The 23,560-nt window shown below is 38.0% G+C and overlaps 1 protein-coding gene across 2 annotated transcripts in view; it reads left to right on the forward strand.

Moving 5' to 3' along the window:
- LOC136886263 (uncharacterized) overlaps positions 1–23,096 on the forward strand; it is a 150,133-nt gene extending 127,037 nt beyond the window's left edge. The window contains exons 6-7 of one of the 2 annotated variants that reach the window (XR_010861749.2): positions 20,338–21,861; positions 22,847–23,096. Coding sequence is in view for 1 of the 2 variants with exons in the window: in XM_067158999.2 (XP_067015100.1) it covers positions 20,338–20,523 (186 nt within the window). In the remaining variant the exon portion in view is untranslated. Of the gene's footprint in view, positions 1–20,337 lie in introns of both variants that reach the window. The other variant, XM_067158999.2, reaches the window with a different exon arrangement.
- Positions 23,097–23,560: the final 464 nt, after the last annotated feature.

A 23,560-nucleotide genomic window follows, 5' to 3' on the forward strand; every position in this document is an offset into this window, starting at 1 on the left:
TATCGTACACAGCAAAGTAGTGCATTGTTGCATTCTTCCTTGCTTAGATTTCCTGTAATCTTCGCGTGAGAGTGCTGTACATTGTAGATGAATCTTTTACAGTACGCAAAGACATGTTTCATTCTTGATAACGAGGAAAACCTTGTAGTGAAGTCTTCATTATCGCAGCTGTTGATTGCACATGTAGTGGGTTTGGCTTCAAGTGCTTCTGAGGTACATTCTGCAGTACTGATTAGCCATAATTCTTCAGACTGGCACAACGAGGACAGTCCATGCCACCTGAGGTCATGTAATTTTAATGCTTGAGGCTCGCTTCCTCGTGACAATATGTCAGCTGGATTCTGTTGTGTAGATACATGATGCCACGTGCAGTTTTCAGCCGTGTCCTGGATTTCAGAGACCCGGTTGGCGATAAATGTTTTCCACCTTGTCGACGGTGACGAACTCCATTGTAAGACAATGGTTGAGTCTGTCCACACATGGATAGAACTAATATCCAAGTTGAGACTTGTGAACGTTTGTTTAAGTAATTTTGCTATCAGGAGAGAGCGCCACACAATTCTAAGTGTGTAATTGACAATTGTTTAAATTGAGTGACTCTTGATTTAGGACATATCAAATTGCATGAAATAAGCCCTTGTTCATCTGTGGTATGAATGTATATGCACACCCCGTAAGCACATTCAGAGTCATCACAGAAACCATGTAATATACAATTTACAATTTTAGTCTTACTTAACCCTCGAAGTGGCGCTCATTTATTCTGTAGTGGCAGCAATATTTTACCAGTGTTGCAGACTCTTAGTATAAAGAGTGTTAAAAATCGTAGACATGTTATTTATACATACATAAACAGCACACGCTTTTATCCTGAGAAGTACAAGGAATAAGATGATGTTGATACTAAAGCTGTTATTTGTCATCCAAAAAGTGTAAGACCAAAAATATATTGAATTAGTTTATATTATTTATTTTTTATATTTAGGTAAATTAAAAAAAATGACATATACAAAAGGAACACCAGTTCATAGTAAATAGTTGTGTACTGGTACATAGTTTATAATATTGTTCTTAGCTGGAAAAATATACAACAAAGTATAAAAAAATTGTACTGTATGCTACCACTTGTACATTTCACTCAGAGTCACATGGGTGGGTCTTTCTTTTTACTCCACGATTGTCAGGCCTCCAGAAGAGCACTAGTTTATGATAACACCCCTGGTGAATACCACCATTACATCCTGGACACCAGAATGTAGACTTCTTCTTCTTCTTCTTCTTCTTGCAAGCACACAACACATAGGCGATTGTTATTCTGTGGCAATTTTTCAAAAGCATGAGAGGGGCCTCCTGCATGACCTGTTGGCCTCACAACTGGAATTGGGTACTGTTCATTTAGCAATCCCCTAACTATATTGACCATGAAGTCTCGTCTTGCTAAAGGCTTATCAGTGTTCATTATGTACAGGATGTATGCGTCAAATAATGTCATATCTAGAAGATTTGAAAAAATTTGCTTCCAGTACTTTCTGGTTGGTCTGGAACAAGTGGCATGGTAAATGCACTTATCTTTATTATCTACACCTCCCATGAAGATATTGTACTTATGAATCAGTAATGGTTTCAACCCTTCATTTCCCTTTCGACTCTTACAACATTGTCCTCAGTGTGACATCCAGTTATGAGACAATAAACTGGTTTCCATGTTTTCTTCTCTTTATAAGCAACCAGTAGAATGTTACCTTGCCTAAGTAAACTGTTTGCCTAAGTTCAAGTTTTGTACCTAAAACAATCTGAGACAGTCCCTTTGAAGATTTACTCACTGTTCCTGTGAGGTACGTATCCCTTTCAAGTAGTTTGTTAGCCAAGGGGAGTTTTGTATACCAGTTATCCGTGAATAAATGGTACCCTTTGTCTAATAAGTGGGTTCTTTCTAGCAAAGCCAAAATGCCTTTTTGGGTAAATGGATCATTTCCTACCATAAAGTTCCACATGCAAAACATACAAGGTCCTACTGTCACACACTTCAGAATTTTTTATGCTGAACCGAGCCATCATGTCTTTTATTTGGCACATATTGTATAAACACGCATCGGTTCTTCATGCCTATCATTGATTCGTCGATGCATATTTCCTGAGTTGGTATGAAATGCCTGACATGAGTGCATATCAACACTTCAGACTGATATCAGAAGGAAAACTGGAGACTAAATATAGCTGGCTCAGCTGAAACATACGTGTGGCCGGCCGCTGAGTATGTAGCAGCTAGCACAAGACAGCGGGATTATGAGGCTACTTTGGCAACGATTTACACTAGATTAGTGCAACATGCTATTATACAAACTATTTCATGGTTATGACCGAACATTTCTGCTTCGATTGATTCGTAATTAGCACATTTCGATAAATAATAATTCAGTTATCGAAATAAAATATAGAGCATGTCAAAATGCCTGATATGAGGCGTTGCCACTGGGTAAACACATAAAATGTCTGATATCAGGCATTTGCCATTTGGAGGGTTGAAATGTACCTGTCAATTTTTATATCGTTAAGTTCTGGTAATTGCGAGTAAATTGCATTCCAAGTGTTAAGAAGCTGATTTGGCAGGTCCAGAGTTGTTACGTAAAGACCTTGCATGGGAGAATAACTGGACCCAATAACCCCAGAGGGTCAAAAATTGCAGCAATAGTTGAGTGTACACTTCTCTTGATTGCATGGGAAACCCTTTTAACAATTATATCGAATTGAAATTGGTCCATAGAAGGGCGCCAGAGTATTCCCGATGTTCTTACTGTGTCTGCATTGTCGAGTTGAAGTGGTGATTTGGTTTCTCTATTTTCTTCTGGTATTTTTTACCACCTTACTGCTGTTAGAACACAATTTTTAAGTTCAAATCCTCCTCTTAACAGTAATGTCTCTAATTCTTGCTGTAAATGAATGGCTTCTGATTCATTATTGGCTCCGGTTAGGAGGTCATCAACATAAAAATTCTTTCTCAGGACAGCTGCTGCTTGTGGAAATTTCTTTGATACTTCATCGGCTGTTTCAAATATCTCACAGCGAGAAAGGGAGCACTTGCCGTTCCGTAAGTAACTGTTGTGAGTTCATAACACTGGAGTGGTTTGGTGCTAGTGTTTCTCCATAGTATTCGTTGTAGTTTCATGTCCTCGTTGTCAACTTGAATTTATCGATACATTTTTGTAATATCTGCGACAAGAGCAATCTTGTGTGATCTGAAACATGCAGTAGAATGCAGGTCATCTTGTATGGTAGGACCTACGAGTAACTTATCATTCAAAGATACGCCACTGTCAGTTTTAGCAGACACATCAAAGACAACACGAGTTTTAGTGCTGGTGCTTGTCAGTTTGAATATGGCATGATGTGGCATGAAGTATCCTCCATCTTTGGTGCATGTGGGTACTGGTTCATGTGGCCAAGTTTCAGATAACTCATTCATGAATGCTGAATATTCTTCCCTTAATTTGGGATCACGATTAAGTTTCTTCTCAGTGGTGTAGAATCTCACTACTGCCTGTGGGTATGAATTCCCTAACTGCGATGAAGTCTGTTTAAGTGGTAGTCGAACTAGGAATCTTCCTGTAGCATCTTTTGTTGTGTTCTCGGTGAAGTGTTCTTCGCAATCCCTTTTTTTCTTTTGTGACTGGTGGCATATTCAGTTCTTCTATTTCCCAGAATCTTTTAAGTTGTGTGTCTAATTGGTCTACCTGGATGAATAGTGATGTTGCATTTTCCCTTTGGTGGTGTTGTATGCCGGCCCCTTGATGTAGAAGTAGCGTGCCTGCCTCTTACCCGGAGGCCCCGGGTTCGATTCCCGGCCAGGTCAGGGATTTTTACCTGGACCTGAGTGCTGGTTCGAGGTCCACTCAGCATACGTGATTAGAATTGAGGAGCTATCTGACGGTGAGATAGCAGCCCCGGTCTAGAAAGCCAAGAATAACGGCCGAGAGGATTCGTCGTGCTTACTACATGACACCTCGTAATCTGCAAGTCTTCGGGCTGAGCAGTGGTCTCTTGGTAGGCCAAGGCCCTTCAAGGGCTGTAGTGCCATGGGGTTTGGTTTGGTTTGGTTTTATATTTTATATTGGTGGGTAGATTCCATCTTGAAATGTTGATTTTTCTATTTGGCAAATTGTTTGTAATCTTTGGTAGCACTAAGCATGTGGCATCTATATTGAAAGGGCTGACCGCAGATTGCAAATGAACTGTAATGCAGTGTGAGGTTTGAACTCCTGCACCGTTAATTCCAGTTACTGGTGTAACATGTTTTTGTTTTCTGAGACGTAATAATTGAGCTAGTTCTTCGCTCACGAAATTCGTTTGAGAACCTGAATCCAAAAGACATCTAGCTTCATGCATATTACTGTGAATGTCCTTAACCTTGACTCTCGCTGTTGATATCATTTTTTTTTTGCTTTACGTCACGCCGACACAGTTATGTCTTATGGCGACGATGGGAGAGGAAAGGCCTAGGAATTGGAAGGAAGCGGCCGTGGCCTTAATTAAGGTACAGTCCCAGCATTTGCCTGGTGTGAAAATGGGAAACAACGGAAAACCATCTTCAGGGCTGCTGACAGTGGGGCTCGAACCCACTATCTCCCGATTACTGGATACTGGCTGCACTTAAGCGACTGCAGCTATCGAGCTCGGTACTGTTGATATCAAAACTGTAGACAGATCGGATTCCTTGACAGCGCATTGAGCAACATCTATTGAAAGGGTTGTGTTATTAGCTACTGCCTGGCGCGAGCTGTATTCCCTCTCTGTTTCCCGTGATCTAAGCATTGGCCTGCTGTGGTCACGTCTGGTGTCATAATTCAATAGTGAATTATGATATTTTTCGCACATCTTGCACGGACCTGATTGGCACTGATCAACATTATGACTATTGCCAATCAGAAAAAGATGGGCACGATTTTATGGTCATCTGAAAAGAATGGATGGAAGAAAGTTAACTAAAGAAATCTTTCACTTTTTTGATTCAAACCCCAAAACCACAATTCCCTGGTTCAGAAATACCAAAGAAGACCTGCAAATGCTACATATCTCAGCTGAAGATGCCCTTAACAGAGATCTCTTCCGCAAGAAAATATTGACGAACGGGCTAAACCGAGATGAACAACCGAAGAGAAGACACGGTGCCCCTTGGACAGAGGAGCGTAAACAGGCCCACTCATAAAGAGTGAGGGAAATTTGGGCTCTAAAGTTCAGTGTCATATACAACAAGACTTAACGTGGTCCTTGATGGCCTCAGCAAATTATTATTATTATTATTATTATTATTATTATTATTATTATTATTATTATTATTATTATTATTATTATATAACAACAACAACAACTACTACTACTACTACTACTACTACTTTGCTACCCGTACCTTACAAAATTCTATCACTTGCCATCCTGAAGCCTTTGGAAGCACAAGTCGAACATCAAATAGGTGAATACCAAGGAGGGTTCAGAAAAGGTCGCTCAACAGCCAAACAGATCCAAAATCTTAAAACGATCATCAGATATTGTACACTAAGGTCCAAGCAGTATGTGTCCATCTTTGTGGACTTCAAGAAAGCGTACGACTCCATTGAACGGGAAGTCCTGCTAAACATCTTAAATGAATTTGGAATTGATTTGAAACTGCTGGCATTAATTAGAGCCACCCTGACCGATACAAAATCCAAGGTGAAGTTCCACGGATGTGTCTCGCATTCCTTTGACATCAAAACAGGAGTCCGACAAGGTGATGGGCTATTCCTGATACTCTTCAACTGTGTTCTTGAAAAGATCATCAGAACCTGGCGGGTGAGATTACAGGAAACCAACTACAGTCCATTAAGAATAGGAACCAAATCCAAGGGAATCGCAACAGACTGCTTAGCATTTGCCGATGATATTGCTGTTCTCTCAAACAACATAGAAACCGCTAGAGCTCAAGTTGAAATTTTAAAGGAAATTGCCGAACAAACTGGTCTGCAGATATCGTTTGAGAAAACAGAAGTAATGACTAACATCAAAGAGGCTCCACCAAAACTCCATACAAAATACGGGGACATCATCCAAGTAGACAAATTCAAATACCTGGGTGAGATCATCATGAAAAATGGACTGGACAAAGAAGCACGTCAGGAGCGAGTACGCAAACTGGAAATAGCCTACCAAACATCCCGCACAATCTACAACAAAAAAATGCCTTTCCCAAAACACCAAGATACGTCACTATGAAACAGTTCTGAAGCCAGAAGTTCTATATGCAGCTGAAACCCTGTCTCTAAATGCCAACAAAGGACTCCTTGAAGAACTGGAAAAAAAATAACGCAAAATTGTGAGAGGAATCTTGGGATCAAAGTACAGAAATGGAATCCATCAAAAGAGATCCAATGAGGAAATCTACAGCAAAATAGAGAAAATTACCGACACAATCAGAAAAAAGACGGGCACGATTTTACGGTCATCAAAAAGAATGGATGGAGGAAAGTTAACTAAAGAAATCTTTCACTTTTTTGATTCAAACCCCAAAATCACAATTCCCTGGTTTGGAAATACCACAAAAGACCTGCAAATGCTACATATCTCAGCTGAAGACGCCCTTAACAGAGATCTCTTCCGTAAGAAAATATTGACGGACGGGCTAAACCGAGTCGAGCAACCGAAGAGAAGACACGGTGCCCCTTGGACAGAGGAGCGTAAGCAGGCCCACTCACAAAGAATGAGGGAAATTTGGGCTCTAAAGAAGGCCAAGTTCAGTGTCAAATGCAACAAGACTTAACGTGGTCCTTGATGGCCCCAGCAAATTATATAATAATAATAATAATAATAATAATAATAATAATAATAATAATAATAATAATAATAATAATAATAATAATAATAATAATAATAATAATAATAATAATAATAATAATAATAATAATAATAATAATAATAATAATAATAATAATAATAATAATAATAATAATAATAATAATAATAATAATAATAATAATAATAATAATAATAATAATAATAATAATAATAATAATAATAATAATAATAATAATAATAATAATAATAATAATAATAATAATAATAATAATAATAATAATAATAATAATAATAATAATTTTTTTTTTTACGAGGGACGTGTGGGAAATCTTTCATTAGACACTTGTGAGGGTCCGCACTCCACAAGCGTGTGAGGTTCCTACTCACTAAAACCGACACACTCTTTTCCCACGACGTATATCTCTGCCCCAGAACTGTTCTCGCATTACTTCAGGGCGGTGTCGTGCTAATTTCTCAGGTTTCTTCTTCCTTATTTCTCCTTGCTGCCGTTCATGAGCATTCATATCTCTCTTTTTCTGACGCAGGATGCCTTTTACATATACTGCTACCTGATCCCAAGATTCTTGGTTTCGTAGCATCGCCTGCACAATAGTTTCTGGCGTCAACTCTCCTTGCTCAGTATATAAACATCTTCTCTGAGTTGACCAATGACAGCATACGAAAAATGTGTGAAATACATCGTCTATATCATTGCAATAAATACACGCCGAGTCGCTCGCTCTACCTACTCTATGTAGAAATTTCCGGAAGTATCCGTGACCCGTCAATAGTTGCGTAATGTAAAAGTTAACCTCGCCATGAGCTCGGGCAACCCAATCAGCTAGGCGTGGTATCAGCCGCTTAGTCCATTTGGATCTTCCTCCCATCTTTGCTGCCACCACTCCTTTCGCTGCCTATAAGCTAGCTCCTTAGCACGCTTATTTCCGAGCTCTCCTTGAGTTCGCCAGACTTCCTGTCTCTCTAAGGCAAGTAAATCAATCGGTGCAACCGCTGCTATTGTAAGGACCGCAGGTTTGGATACTGTGCGATATGCGCTTGTAATACGCAAAGCTGATCTCCGCTGTACCACAGCTATCCTTCGACGGTATTTTTCAAACTTCAGAGATTCAGCCCAGACTTCGGCACCATATAGAAGTGTCGAGTGAACTATCGACATCAGAAGTCGTCGTTTGCTAGACTTCGGACCTTTAACGTTGCTCATTAATCTACTCAGCGCAATCGTTGTTTTCACCGCCTTATCTATCACCCGTTTGATATGATCCCAAAAAGTAAGTTTGATGTCAAGTGTCACTCCGAGATACTTTATACTTCTAGATGTTTCGATTTCTGTTTGTCCAATATACATTGGAATGACAGTCATGATCCTTTTTCTCGTCAAGAGAACAATCTCTGTTTTATGATCTGCAAGCTGTAATCTGTGATTCGCCATCCAATCTTTCACCCGTTGCATTACTTGATTGAGCTTAAACTGAGCCAGCTCCAAATTTCGAGCAACTATCAAAACAGCTATATCATCAGCATAGCCCACTAGCATTGTGTCTTCCGGCATCTCTAACCTCAACAATCCAGCATACACTATGTTCCACAGATTTGGGCCAAGGATGGACCCTTGTGCTGCACCAGCTGTGAGCCGTTTCACTCTCTGCCTATCTTCTGTGTGATATACTAGAGTACGATCTTTCAAATAATTTCTCATTATGCGCATGAGATACTCCAGTAGTTTGAAAGTATTTTGAAGCGCTTCCAATATGTCATTCCAACTGGTCGAGTTGAAAGCGTTCTTAACATCAAGGGTCACAAGGAGTGTCACTTTTCGAGAGTGATGATTACCCATTTGTGTCCTTTTAGCTGTATTCAACACTTCCCATACTGCATCGATTGTCGAATGCCCTCTTCGAAAACCATGTTGACGATCAGAGAGGTCCCCAGCTAGTTGAACTGCTGAAAGTATTCTTGGCTGCAAAAGTTTCTCTAATCCTTTACCAGCAGTATCCAGCATACATAAAGGCCTATACCCCCCAGATTTTCCTTTGCTTATTAAAACTAGCTGAGCTGTTTTCCAGCGAACACTGAACACCTCTGATAGCAGGCAGCTATTGTACATTTTCAGCAGTAGTTGTGGACAGAAATCTGCTATCAGCTTTAATATCTCTGCTGGAATACTGTCAGGTTCTGGGGCCTTTTTATTTCTAAGGGACCTAATCGCTCTTGTCAATTCTTCTCGTGTAAAAAGTGGCACATCATCTATGAATTCATCATCATCATCATCATCATCATCAGCAGCAGCAGCAGACCTCTCAGGATGATCTGGGAATAATGTATCCACAATATCCTTCATTGCATTTGAGTCCATGATCGGGTTCAAGAAACTTCCAAGTTTCTTCGCAACGATCTTGTATCCTAAACTCCATGGATCGTCATCCACTTCTTTAGCCATTTTCCACCATTTGTCGACTTTACTCTTTTTGATAGCATTTCTCAATTCTTTCTTCGCCGACTTATACTCAGCTGTGAGTGAGGTGTCTTCTTGGCTGACTCGTGCTCTCTGTGCCTTCCGTCTAAGTTGCAGACAACGTCTTCTCTGATCAGCAATATCTTTGGTCCACCAGTACGCTGAACGCTTCTTGTTTCGTGATGTTTTACGAGTCATGGAAAGATCACATGCTCTCCGAATAAGCTCCATGTTGAGCTCAACACATTTCTCAGCAGCTTCTTTCCTTTTATAACAACATATTTGTTCTGTTATACTATCCATTTCATTTCTTAGGATAGCAAGAAATTTTCTTTGTCCATACTTTCTATATTCCACCGCGTCAGTTCAAACGATGTAATATTAATCTGTGAAGTTTCAGGAAGAATACAAAAAGTAATGTACTGGTGATCACTTCCTGTGTATTCTTCAATCACCCGCCAGTCATTGATATTCGACACGATGTCCTCAGATACAAAAGTCACGTCCGGTATGGTTCCTCTACAGCCCGGTCGTTGAAAAGTTGGCACATTTCCAATATTAGTGACCGTCAAACCCAGCCTAGCGGCCATCTCCATAGTTCGGCGCCCTCTAGAGTCATACTGTGGCATACCCCATTCTAGTGCTTGGGCATTGAAATCACCAGCCACAATTAATCCGTTGTCAAAACCTTGTAATACGTCCTCTAGGCCGTCCAGCTTAGCCTGAAATTCAAATACTGACTCATTTGGCGTAAAGTAACAGCTCACTAAAGTATATCTACCAGTGCAGACCCAAACGAAACCGCCTCCGCATCCTTGGTTTGATACTGGGCATCTACCCAAATCTGGTACTCCTGTGCATATTTGCCTGAATAACCTTCATCATTTATTGCTAGTTTTAGCCTTTTCGAGAGCTTCACGAAACGCTGTGCAGGCTTTTGAGTCAAGTACATGACTTCGATTAGCTTCGTCGACGTTAATGTCTGTGCAAATTATGCATCTCGGATTTGCTTTGCAACCTACCGCCCTATGCCCGGCTTCTCCGCACTTAAAACAAATTTTGCTTCTATCTGCACCTTTGCAGTTTCGTGCATGGTATCTATACGAAAGACATCGAAAGCAGCGAGATACCATGATCCTTTTTCGGATTCTACAATCCAACCATTCTATTTTAATTTTATCCATATCTAAAAGTTTCTGGGCCTCCTTATCTTCTATCTCAATGATAGCAATAATAATAATAATAATAATAATAATAATAATAATAATAATAATAATAATAATAATAATAATAATAATAATAATAATAATAATAATAAATAACTTAAACATCCAAATTTTCGCACTTCAGGAAACCAGATACATGGAAGAAAATAATTTTGATTCAGGAAATTATAGAATTTACAAAGGCAAGCCAGCAATCTCCCTTCATAAGAGACCATTACAATTTGGCACAGGATTCGCTGTAAGAAGAAACATTGTAAACTCAGTACTTAACTTTTCTTCACATTCTGAAAGAATTTCAAAACTATCCATAAATCAGGAAACAAAGCTTATACATTACTTAATGCGCATGCACCCACCAATAACTACTATAAAAAAGATCCACAAATGGTGGAAGACTTCTGGGAACTGCTAGAATAAACTACAGCCACAATTCCAGGACCATTGTAGGACTATACCCAGCCCACAATAGAACTAATAAAAATGGAGAAAGATTAATTGATTTTTGCAAATATTTTGATCTCAAATTAATGTCAACACATTGCTGGGTGCTTCCACACAAGAAAACAACCTAGAGATCCCCAAATTTTCACTTGGGAGAATTTCAACTAGATCATGTGGCTATTTCCAAGAAAAATCAAAAAGAAATTACAAATGTTAAAGTTAAAAAAGGGATCATTGACTCTGACCACCATCTATCCTTAATCAAGGTCAAATTTCAACCAAACAGGTCCAAACCGAGAATAACAAAACACCTGTGTGTCGATCTGGAATTTCTTAAACAGAACACTAGTACTTTCCTTGAAAGTATTCCTACTCACAATCCTTCGAACTGGTTAGAACTCAAAGACATACTTTTGAAGGCTTATCGAAATGTTGGCACACCACCCAGGAAATGGAAATATAGGTGGTGGAATGCAACCTGTGACAAGGCCATAAACTTTAGAACTAAAGCCTGGCAGAATTGGAATTCTCATAAAACTGAACAAACCTGCCAGGAATTCACCAAAATACAGAAACAAACATAAAAAATTATCAGGTCTGAAAAATGTAACTACAAACACTACAGATTGGCAGAAATTGAACAAGATTTTACAAAAAGCAATACATGAAACTTCTACAAAACTTTCAGAGAAGAATTTTCAAATTATCAGGCATCTGGTCTTTGCTTCAAATGCCCAGATGGGACATTGGAAATGAATAATCAAGAGAACTGCAAACTTCTAGTAGTTGATTTCCAGGATCTTTTAAACTGCGAATCCCCTAAAGAACAACTCACTTTTGAAAAACCCTTATCTAATCAAGGTTTAGAACCCCCAACACTGGAAGAAGTCAAAGAAATAATCCTTGGACTCAAAAATAACAAAGCCCCGGGGGAAGATGGAATAATTGCCGAAATGCTGAAGATAGGAGGTGACAGTGTAGCCCGGAAAATCCACTCAATTCTTGAAAACATCTGGATCACTGAAGAAATCCCGGAAGATTGGAAATATGCGCTAATCCATCCACTACACAAGAAAGGGGATAAAACGAACATCAATAATGATAGAGGAATTAGCTTGATACCAGTTGCTTACAAAACTTTTTCCAAAGCCTTGCTCACTAGACTTGAGAAACAAACAGACCATCTAATTGGTGAATACCAGGCAGGTTTCCGAAAAGGAAGATCTTGTACAGAACAAATCCTTAATCTCAAAACTATCCTCCAAATTTGCAAAACCAGACAAACAGTCATTACTTTTGTAGATTTCAGAAAAGCATATGACTCTATAGACCGTCAAACACTTTTCAGTACTCTAGAAGAATTTCAAGTGGATAGAAAAACAAGAGAATTAATCAAACAAATAATAACTGGCACTCACTTCAAAAGTTAAATTCCTAGGCAAAATATCTGAGCCTTTTCCTGTTAACACCGGGGTCCATCAAAGGGATGGTTTATCGCCGTTGCTGTTTAACTTGGTACTTGAGAAAGTAATCAGGACCTGGGAAAAGGAAACTAAAGGAATAACCCTTGGAAGACTATGTAAAGACAGAATTCACATGCAGTGTCTGGCCTTTGCTGATGACATAGCAATCCTTTCCAACAACAGGCATGAAGCAATTCATTCCATTGAAAATCTACATGAAATTGCCATCAGTGTATGCGATGCACACAAGGACTACTTGATATGAGAACTGGAAAAGATCCAAAGGGAAGCAGCATGATTTGTTGTGGGTGATTTCTGACAAAGGAGTAGTGTTCTGAGAATTTTGAAAACTTTGGACTGGGAAGATTTGGGAGTAAGGAGACAAGGTGCTAGACTATGTGGTATGTTTTGAGCTGTCACTGGAGAGATGGCGTGGAATGACATTGTAGGTGAATAAGCTTGACCAGAGCTTTTAAAAGTAGAAAATATCATAATGTGAAGGTATAGGGCAAATATGAATTTATAGGACGAAGATTCGGGGATTGGAATACATTATCAAGGGAAATGTTCAATAGATTTTTAAGAAAAATCTAGGTAAACAATTGATGGGGAATCTGCCACTTGCACGATAGCCTTGAATTCAGATGATTGATTGATTGTTTGATATTGAAAAGACTTCTCAATTTGATTGGATAAATTGTTGGGGTTCTAATAGACTATACTGTTAAAGTTAATGCAAATCTCATAGCATAACCATTGTGCAGACTGGAGTATACATGTTACTCATTTCAGCAAGTTTCTATACTAACTTATTACTGCCTAAAGATCCGGGCTCTAGTGATAAGGTTCATAAATTTATTGCAGAGAAAATCAAGGATGCTAGATACTTTTCCCTGAGTGTTGATTCAATACCAGCCATATCACATACTGACCAGCTGACGGTAGTTCTTAGGTATGCCGGAGTAACTGAAGTGGTAGAACAATTTCTCATGTTCATCCCAATTGCAAGCTATAGTGGTGAAGCGCTTGCCACTGTTGTTTTGACCTTCCTAAACAAGTGCGACATTGATACAAGAAATCTGAGAGGACAGTCCTGTGACAGTGCTGCAAACATATCTGAATTCTAGAAAGATCTGCTAGCTCATATTAGAAAGGTAAGTAATCTTGCACATTACATACATATGCAGCACTCTCTCTCAATTTAATAGGAGTGTTTGCTGCAGAAAGGTGTGTTGGTACTATCCCATTTTTCAGACTTATACAAGCAGTATACAACTTGTTTTTGGCATCAGCATAATGCTGAGCGGTAATGCCAGAGCTAGACTATCTTCAGGACAATGCTGTAGAATGCCATCAAAGCTCAGCGCTATACCGGTGACTGACACAAGATGTTGTACAAGAGCTGATGCAACAAAAGCTCTTTCCTAAGGCTATACCTGCTTCCAGAATGCTCTGGAGGTCATTAATAAAAATGGGAATAAAAAACCAGAGATAGCACATGATGCCAGATGTTTATCAAATGATTGCCAAAGAAAGAAAATGTTAAAAACATTTAAGCTCTTTAGGCTTTTTCAGTTGTGAAATTATCAGCGTTTCACCTCAGTGTAGCAGTGGGCTCATCAGTTGGAATGCTACACCTTTCGAAGATGCTGGCGGCTAGTGCCCATTGAGACTACACTGCAAGCCTCTTATGTAGGGCAATGCAGTGACTGTGCACTAGGGAAAGCAAGTGCTTCCACTTGTATAAATGTTGTCATGGCAGGCTTCAGAGCTGTAATCCTAGATCAGATTAATGGAGCCAGAAAATCTCTGTAGAAGGATAACATAAAACCTCAAGTGGCTGTCGATTTACTGAGATCCCTACTCAATATTTTAATGTCACAGGGAAAAATTACAAGATATTAGAATGATGGAGATGTGTATATATTGAATTGTTTTAATTTCCATCATGTCTCATTTGTTTCCATTCTTTTCTTCATTATGTTTTAACATATTTTTTTAACATCATTTATGTAAAACTTGCAACCCCATTTTTTTCACTGAAGATGGCTCAAACAAGTTGAAACATGTATGACTATTATTACTCCATCTAATGATGGAGATGTGTATGTATTGAATAGGAGGAGATATTAAATTTCCGTTGTAAACAGAGAAAAATGTTTGCTGATTATGAGGAGAAGGCTAGTGAGAAAACAGATGCACAGTACACAGACAAAAGCAGGCACTTGCACATAAGAAGATGAAATCATGACGATGGCACTGTGAAAGAGGTTGTCCTTTGTGGAAAAGAAAAGCTCAATTTTGAAACGTATGTACCAATACTGGATAAGCTAAGCCTATAGTATGTTTAAAGCTTCCACTTTGCATGGAAGTATGTACAAAAGTAAAGTCTTTATTTGGGATACTGGTTGAGTTTCCAGTGAAGGGAGGTGTTGATATTAAACAAGCTACCCAAAAATTCAGGGAGAATTATCCTGAGGACATAGAGTTAGAATTTTTATATGCCAGCTTCGGTATCATACAACCTCGTTCATGAAAACAAGGTGCAATCAACATTCCCAAATGACAGCATTGAAGATTTTTAGGAATCTCATGATAAATGCTTCTGCTGAATGGACATTTTCCAAATGAAGGTTTGTCATTGATTTTCAGTGGCACAGCGACTAACTGCTCTTGCCTTATATATACTGAATATGACATCTTGAAAAACAGATTTCTGAAATATAGTGAAAGATTTTACTGGAAGAAAATAAATAAAATAAAATAATAATAAAAAAATTAAGGAAAGAGGATGTTTAAAGTGATATCAGTTTGATTAGTTTTAAAATGTTATTTCTGTATTTTAGGAAAGAGGATGTTTAAAGTGATATTGGTTTGATTAGATTTAAAATGTTATCTTTGTGTTTTGTACAGCTATGGTGTATTGCATAATCATATTAATATTGTGTAATGCTATTTCTCTCTAAAGTAACTGAAAGTTGATTGGTTGATTAATGACTTTTGACTTTGGGATGACGTTAAATACTTGGTAGGGGGGTATTTGTCAAAGGGGGCCACAAAGAGCTCAACTGCCTAAGGGCCCGTATAGGGTTGAATTCAACACTGCATGGATCATATGATGAACAAAAATAACTTTGAAGGTGTACATAAGGAAGAAAATACTGTACTATATGTTCACTCCAAATCATAATAATGGACTTTCCCAGTGCAGTGCTAGAAACACAGCTGTTTCTCACACTGAGAGCACACAATAATAAAATTCTGTTGTTGTAATTAGGGTAGACTTAACTGCAGTTAAGAATTGTGTAATTCTTTTGTATTATTCTCTGTTTCCAGTGATTAACAGCTATTTCCATCGTGTTAGCATGTTGTAGGAATAAAAATAGTACAATTAAGTAGTGTTGTAGTGTAGTAGTAGCCTATATTAAATAACTTACTGTCGTGTGTTCTTTGTGAACTAACCTAGACAATATTTCTTTCCTTTCATTTTTATTTTGCACAGAATAAGTTATCTTATTTTTCCTTTTCTTTTCATTATTTAGTAAAAAATGCCTAAGCATTGCAAGTGTATGAACTGTGGGTGTGGCCAGGCATTAAGGAGTATGAGGGAGGAGTTGGAGAGCTTGAGGGAGATAATTAGGATACTCTCAGCAGACAGGAAGGAAAGTAGGCCTCCAAACAATGTACAGGATACAGTAGGTGAAATAGAGGGATTGGAAGGAAATGGGGGAATTGTGGAAGACAGGTGGTCTAATGTTTTAAGGGGAAGGAGATTGCAGGCTAAGGGCTCCATTCAGGATCAAAATTCAGGACAGGTGTCTGTGAGAAATCAGTATGAGTCACTGCAGGTAGAACAACCGAGGGAAGATGAGGAACAGGGAACTTTTGCCGAGGAGTTTGGAAGTAGGAGAAAGGGAAGAGGTAGGAAAGGGAAATGTGGAGTAGTGGATAGGAAAAGACAGGTGGAACAGGGTCATGGGATGGAGAAAAGGGAGGAGGAAGTAGCTTCTGCAGCTGTCAGGAAAGATAGGACTGACCAGGAGGGGAGGGGATCAAATGAGGTGGGTAGGGTTGAGGCTCTGGTCATGGGGGATTCTATCGTTAGACATGTCGGGAAAGTGTGTGGAGGAAAGGGTACCAGGGTAGAGTGTTATCCAGGAATTAGGTTAAGGCATATGTTGAAGAAAGTAGAAGAGAAGGAGGAGGGGAAGGAGAAGGTGGTAGTGTTTCACGTTGGTACTAACAATGTAAGACAAGCAGGTATAAGTACCAACATAGTTGGGGATGTGTGGGATCTGGTAAATGCAGCACGGATGAAGTTTAAGGAAGCGGAGATTGTTATTAGTGGAATACTGTGTAGGAAGGATACTGACTGGAAGGTGATTGGGGATTTAAATGAGACTATGGAGTGGGTATGTGGGAAACTGGGAGTGAAATTTCTAGATCCTAATGGGTGGGTAGGAGATAAGGATCTGCGCTCAGATGGCCTTCACTTAAACTGCAGTGGTACATATAAGTTAGGAAATTTGTTTAGAAGGGTTATGGAAACAGGGTGCGCTAGGCAGCGGTGTTAAGGGAACAGGGAACTGGAAATCAAGTAAGGATGACATAAAACTGTTAGTACTCAACTGTAGAAGTATTGTAAAGAAAGGAATAGAATTAAGTAATTTAATAGATATATACTTACCAGATATTGTAATAGGAGTTGAATCATGGCTGAGAAATGATATAATGGATGCAGACATTTTCTCACGGAACTGGAGGGTGTATCGTAGAGATAGGATAGGAAAGGTAGGAGGGGGAGTATTCATTCTCATGAAAGAAGAATTTGTAAGCTACGAAAAAGTTAAAGATGACAAGCACGAAATTCTAGGGGTAAGGCTCATTTCTAAAGATAATAGGCAACTAGATGTTTTTGGAGTGTACAGACCAGGAAAGGGTAGCGCAGATGCTGATTCAGAATTATTTGATAAGATAATCAGCTATGTGGGAAACGATAAGGAAAGGAACGTGATCGTAGCGTGTGATCTCAATTTACCAAATGTCCATTGGGAAGGTAATGCGAACGACAGGAAGCATGACCAACAAATGGCAAATAAGTTAATATGGGAAGGGCACCTGATTCAGAAAGTGATGGAACCAACTAGAGGGAAGAATAGTCTGGATGTGGTGCTGGTAAAACCAGATGAGCTCTATAGAGAAACTGAAGTAATAGATGGTATTAGTGATCATGAAGCTGTTTTTGTGGTAATTAAAAATAAATGTGAAAGAAAGGAAGAGATTAAAATTAAGAGTGTTAGGCAGTACCATACAGCTGATAAAACAGGCATGAGGGAGTTTTTAATAAGCAACTATGATCGGTGGAAAATGGTAAATAAAAATGTAAACTGACTCTGGGATGGGTTTAAAGCAATTGTTGAGGAATGTGAAAATAGGTTTGTACCTTTAAAAGTGGTAAGGAATGGTAAAGATCCACTATATTTTAACAGGGAAGTAAAGAGACTAAGAAGGAGGTCAGGTTGGAAAGAGATAGAGTAAGAAATTGCTATGGAAGTAAGGAGAAATTGAAGGAACTTACTACGAAATTGAATCTAGCAAAGAAGTCAGCTAAGGATAACATGATGGCAAGCATAATTGGTGGGTACACTAATTTTAGTGATAAATGGAAGAGTATGTATAGGTACTTTAAGGCAGGAACAGGTTCCAAGAAGGACATTCCAGGAATAATTAATGAACAAGGGGAGCGTGTATGCGAGGATCTTCAAACGTCAGAGGTATTCAGTCAGCAGTATGTAAAGATTGTTGGTTACAAGGATAATGTCCAGATAGAGGAGGTGACTAATACTAAAGAAATATTAAAATTTACCTATGACAGCAATGACATTTACAGTAAGATACAAAAGTTGAAAACTAGAAAAGCGCTGGAATTGATAAGGTTTTGGGGGATATACTAAAGACAATGGGTTGGGATATAGTACCATATCTGAAGTACTTATTTGATTTTTGTTTGCATGAAGGAACTTTACCAAATGAATGGAGAGTTGCTATAGTAGCCCCTGTATATAAAGGAAATGATAGGCATAAAGCTGAAAATTACAGGCCAGTCAGTTTGACATGTATTGTATGTAAGCTTTGGGAAAGCATTCTTTCTGATTATATAAGACATGTTTGCAAAATTAATAAATGGTTTGACAGAAGGTAGTTTGGGTTTAGGAAAGGTTATTCCACTGAAGCCCAACTTGTAGGATTCCAGCAAGATATAGCAGATATCCTGGATTCAGGAGGTCAGTTGGACTGTATTGCGATTGACTTATCTAAGGCATTTGATAGGGTAGATCAATGGGTGGCTCTGTTTCTAGAAAATAGAACTCAGAGAATTAGAGTAGGTGAAGCTTTATCTGTCCCTGTAAAAATTAAGAGGGGAATTCCTCAAGGCAGTATTATTGGACCTTTATGTTTTCTTATATATATCAATGATATGTGTAAAGAAGTGGAATCAGAGATGAGGCTTTTCGCAGATGATGTTATTCTGTACAGAGTAGTAAATAAGTTACAAGATTGTGAGCAACTGCAAAATGACCTCGATAATGTTGTGAGATGGACAGCAGGCAGTGGTATGTTGATAAACGGGGATAAAAGTCAGGTTGTGAGTTTCACAAATAGGAAAAGTCCTCTCAGTTTTAATTACTGTGTTGATGGGGTGAAAGTTCCCTTTGGGGATCATTGTAAATACCTAGGTATAAATATATGGAAATATCTTCATTGGGGAAATCACATAAATATGATTGTAAATAAAGGGTACAGATCTCTGCACATGATTATGAGAGTATTTAAGGGTTGTAGTAAGGATGTAAAGGAGAGAGCATATTTGTCTCTGGTGGGACCTCAACTTGAGTATGGTTCCAGTGTATGGGACCCTTATCAGGATTATTTGATTCAGAAACTGGAAAAATCCAAAGAAAAGCAGCTCGATTTGTTTTTGGCGATTTCCGACAAAAGAGTAGCGTTACAAAATTTTGCAAAGTTTGGGCTGGGAAGACTTGGGAGAAAGGAGACGAGCTGCTCGACTAAGTGGTATGTCTCAAGTATTATTACAATATTATAAGTCCACCTGTTCAATACAATACAATATGATGTGAGGTGATGTTCTGTTTGTTTTCAAGATCTGTTGACATCTGTTATGAGAACACTTGTATTGAACAGGTGGACTTATAATATTGTAATAATACTTGAGACATACGTCAACTTCAATACGGAACCAAAATGAGAATAGTTACTTGTAAGTGGTATGTTCCGAGCTGTCAGTGGAGAGATGGTGTGGGAGGTCATCAGTAGACGAATAAGTTTGGATGGTGTCTTTAAAAGTAGGAAAGATCACAATATGAAGATAAAGTTGGAATTCAAGAGGACAAGACCTGTTCAATATTTTTCCAATTTCTTTGCAATCATTTAGGAAAAGGCTAGGAAAACAACAGATAGGGAATCTGCCACCTGGGCGACTGCCCTAAATGCAGATCAGTAGTGATTGAAATTGTATAAATGAGCTGTTGTTACGTTCTGGAAAATAAACAGTTTATACTTGCGTGGAAGTTGTTAGGATCGTAAATTCACATTCTCATAGCAGTAGACAAATACATTCGAGGGGCTGCTTATCTAGTCGTCGAACTCTTGTAACATTTTCTACTTACCCTTAGATACAATTGCAATTACAATCCATTCTAGTTTTGCTTTCAACTGTGAGATTCATCAAAATCCTAACTGGGAACTTCATGCACTCTCTTTGTTAGTGTATTGCCCTAAGAATATTCATTGCTGCTTATAATGAGTGCACAAGTCTGTGTGTGATTACTTCATGTATTTGTGTTATAATTGTATGATAATAATAATAATTTTTTTTTTTGCTTTCCAGATCCAGGAGTTTTTAGATCATCCACAAATTCATGATGGCAATAAATTCTTTGTCAGGAAATACTTGGAGTATCGAGATTCAGGAAATAAAATTGGATGTTTGAAGAATATCCATCCTGTCCTAAAGAAGCCTCAGTGTGTATACAGTATTACAAATGAAGAGAAACTACCTAGAAAAGTGAATTAATGGAGGTTACTTAGAACAATGTTCTTATGTTTTTAACACTTAGAAAGGTGACATGGACTCTTGAACAGTTAACACACAAATGCCAGTACCTGAATGCAGCCAAAATATACTAATATATTGTATAGGGCATACCTGAAATTGTGTTCAAGCATGTCATGAAGCAAACTTCTAAAGAATTTAATTTTATAATGCTATATTTTTAATCCCTTCATCTGCTATCAGTTGTAAGAGATCCTTGAGTGCAGGAATTTTTCTCTGAAAGAGGCTCTTTCATGCTCGTAAACCTACAGACATGGTCTGTTGCATTGTGCCCCCTTAAAATGTCAAGTAACCATGCTAAGATTTCAAACTTACTTTCTTGATCACTGGAAATGAGTGCCTAATCAACTATGTTACTGGTATGCTAAAGAACACCTTGCATTAAGTTCTAGCTCTTGAACATCTATTGATTTAGAATACAGCTTATCATTTTGTTCTAGTGCTGGGTCCCTCAGTGAAAATCTGTGTGTTCTAAAAAAGTGTATAGCAGACTTTCTTCAATAATTTTAAAACTATAAAAGCTAGTAAAAATATAATTACTAATTTGAGAAAAGGGGAAGATCTGAAAAGTCTACCCAAATAGCTTTCATGGTCAGATGGTGCAACAGTAATTGGTGCTTGCACCTGCCATTTGTGGAAAAATCAGAGCTTGGAGTGTGTGGTGAAATGAGTCCAGTGTAACTATGTACGGTGATGTCATAGCCCAAATCGTGAGGTGATGTTCTGTTTGTTTTCAAGATCTGTTGACATCTGTTATGAGAACACTTGACTACGTGCATGAAAAATTGTGAAATAATTTAGAATTTTCTAAAATTTCCAAAATATCTCAATATCGTAATATAGAGAAGGTTCAGACCTACCACAAATGAAAACATGTAGAAAGAAAGTATGGATCAAGCTCAAAATGTTTGAGTCTGACCATAAGAGAGCCTATGTACAATGTATAACAGCTGAGATGGCCGAGCTCTACAAGCCATAATGTGAGTATGCCTAACACTCCCGACTGACATCTGGAGATGGATATGTCCAAAAACACAGAAGAAAATGTCTCTTAAATTGGAAATAGTGTGACTACAGCGTTTGTAAAAGGAGGGTCCATTCAAGAAAAAATATCTAAAACCTGAACTGTGTGCATACACTTATTTCCAACACCCACCCAAGACCTGCATAATGTATTCTACACCGAAAAGACCTGTGGCCATGGCTTCAACATGTGTTCTGCACATTTGTTTTAGGGTAATTAGATATCCTGTCATTTCCAGAAAACTTCAGTTTTTTTAAAATCTACTGTGTCCTATGGTAAGTTTACTGGATGGCAAAACTATATTTTTTTGAGTTGTGAAAGTTATTAATTGTATTTGTTACAAAATAGAATTTTCAATATCTTCAGTAACTAGTCTGAATATTTAATTAGTGTGTCCATTCTGTAAAAACAGGGAATCAAGGAATCTTCTCAGTGCTCAGGGTATATTTCTTTCATTATGGACTACATTCAAATTTTGTAGAGAGCAATTAAATTTCTCTTGTCATGTTTAGTATTTAACTAAAAAGACCTCACCTGTCTATAAAATGTTTTTGTTTGGTCATTAACAATGTACCAAAACATTATCTCATTTCTGAGGGTTAAAAGAACACATAATATGGTGTTCATAACATTTTGTGTTGAATAGGAATTGTTTCTATTGATGTTGATGGTACTGTGAATGCAAAATGACTGCAAAATGAATTACATAAAATCAGCTTCATGGTCCGTATCGAACTTGAACAGATTCACAACTAAGTATTTTTTTTATTTCTACCTTGTTGATACATTAGTTGCTTATGGCAACTTATTGGTTAAAAGTGGTACATGTTTCGTATTTTATTAACATCTGTTTAAATGAAAAATTCACATATTGACGAAGTATCAATGCCTTGAGAGAAAGTGTCCTTAAAATTAGCATAAGGAGATTAGATGGCAACATTAAAAGCAAAATATTAAGGACACTTTCTCTCAAAGCATTGATATTTTGTCAGTATGTGAATTTTTCATCTAAACAGTGTTATGTGGCTGAAGATGTTAATAATATATGAAACATGAACCACTTTTAACCAATAAGTTGCCATAAGCAACTAATGTATCGACAAGGTGGCATTAAAAAAAAAATACTTGTGAATCTGCAAAATGCATATCGTGCATGAATGATCTGATTGTATGGCCTTAGTCATTACAGAATTGACTGAGAGTTATTCATCTCTGTTGACACCATAATGCATGGTACTGATCGCACAATCTTCTGCACAGTTCACATTCACAAGTGGCTTCATCTGGGGTGTGGAAAGTCGTCTTCCGAGTACTGCAAATCTCGTCTTTGTGTGTCGCAGGTCATAGTCCGCATCTCCTGTTTTGATCAAAAATGGATCTGAAACTTCTCCTAAACTTTTTTGATTTGGTAGTAGTTAAAGTAAGTGATAACAGTTTAATTAATTTTAAAATTGAATATCTATGTATACAATCTGATGCCTTCTTAAAGTCAGTAAATATTATTACTATAGGCTGTTTTATTGTTTGTAGTATCTCATTATTAATTTTAGAGTGATAATCTCTTAAGCCCAACTTCTCCAGGGTCTGAAGCCTCCCTGGTATTCTCCTAACTCTTGTTCTAGTTGATCTTTAACCCTCCCATATAAGATCTTGGGAAAAATCTTATATTTGCTGTCCAAGATAGATAATCCTCTATTTTTTAAATTTATTTATCCGTGTCCGAAATCACTGCAATATATTTACAACTACTCTATTTACACTTTGTTTTTTCAGTATTCAACTGTCGAGATGGCACATTCATTGGATTCCACCAAATCCTTCATACTATATGGTTTAGGCAGATTTGTACAGATGAGAAAGTGTCCATGATCTTGCTTTTCACCACACTCACACAAATCTTGATCACTGTACCCCCACCTTTTCAGATTGGTTTTACATCGTCTCACTCCAGACCTTAATCTGTTAAGCATCTTC

Source organism: Anabrus simplex, chromosome 1, assembly GCF_040414725.1.
Source record: "Anabrus simplex isolate iqAnaSimp1 chromosome 1, ASM4041472v1, whole genome shotgun sequence".
NCBI lineage: Eukaryota > Metazoa > Arthropoda > Insecta > Orthoptera > Tettigoniidae > Anabrus > Anabrus simplex.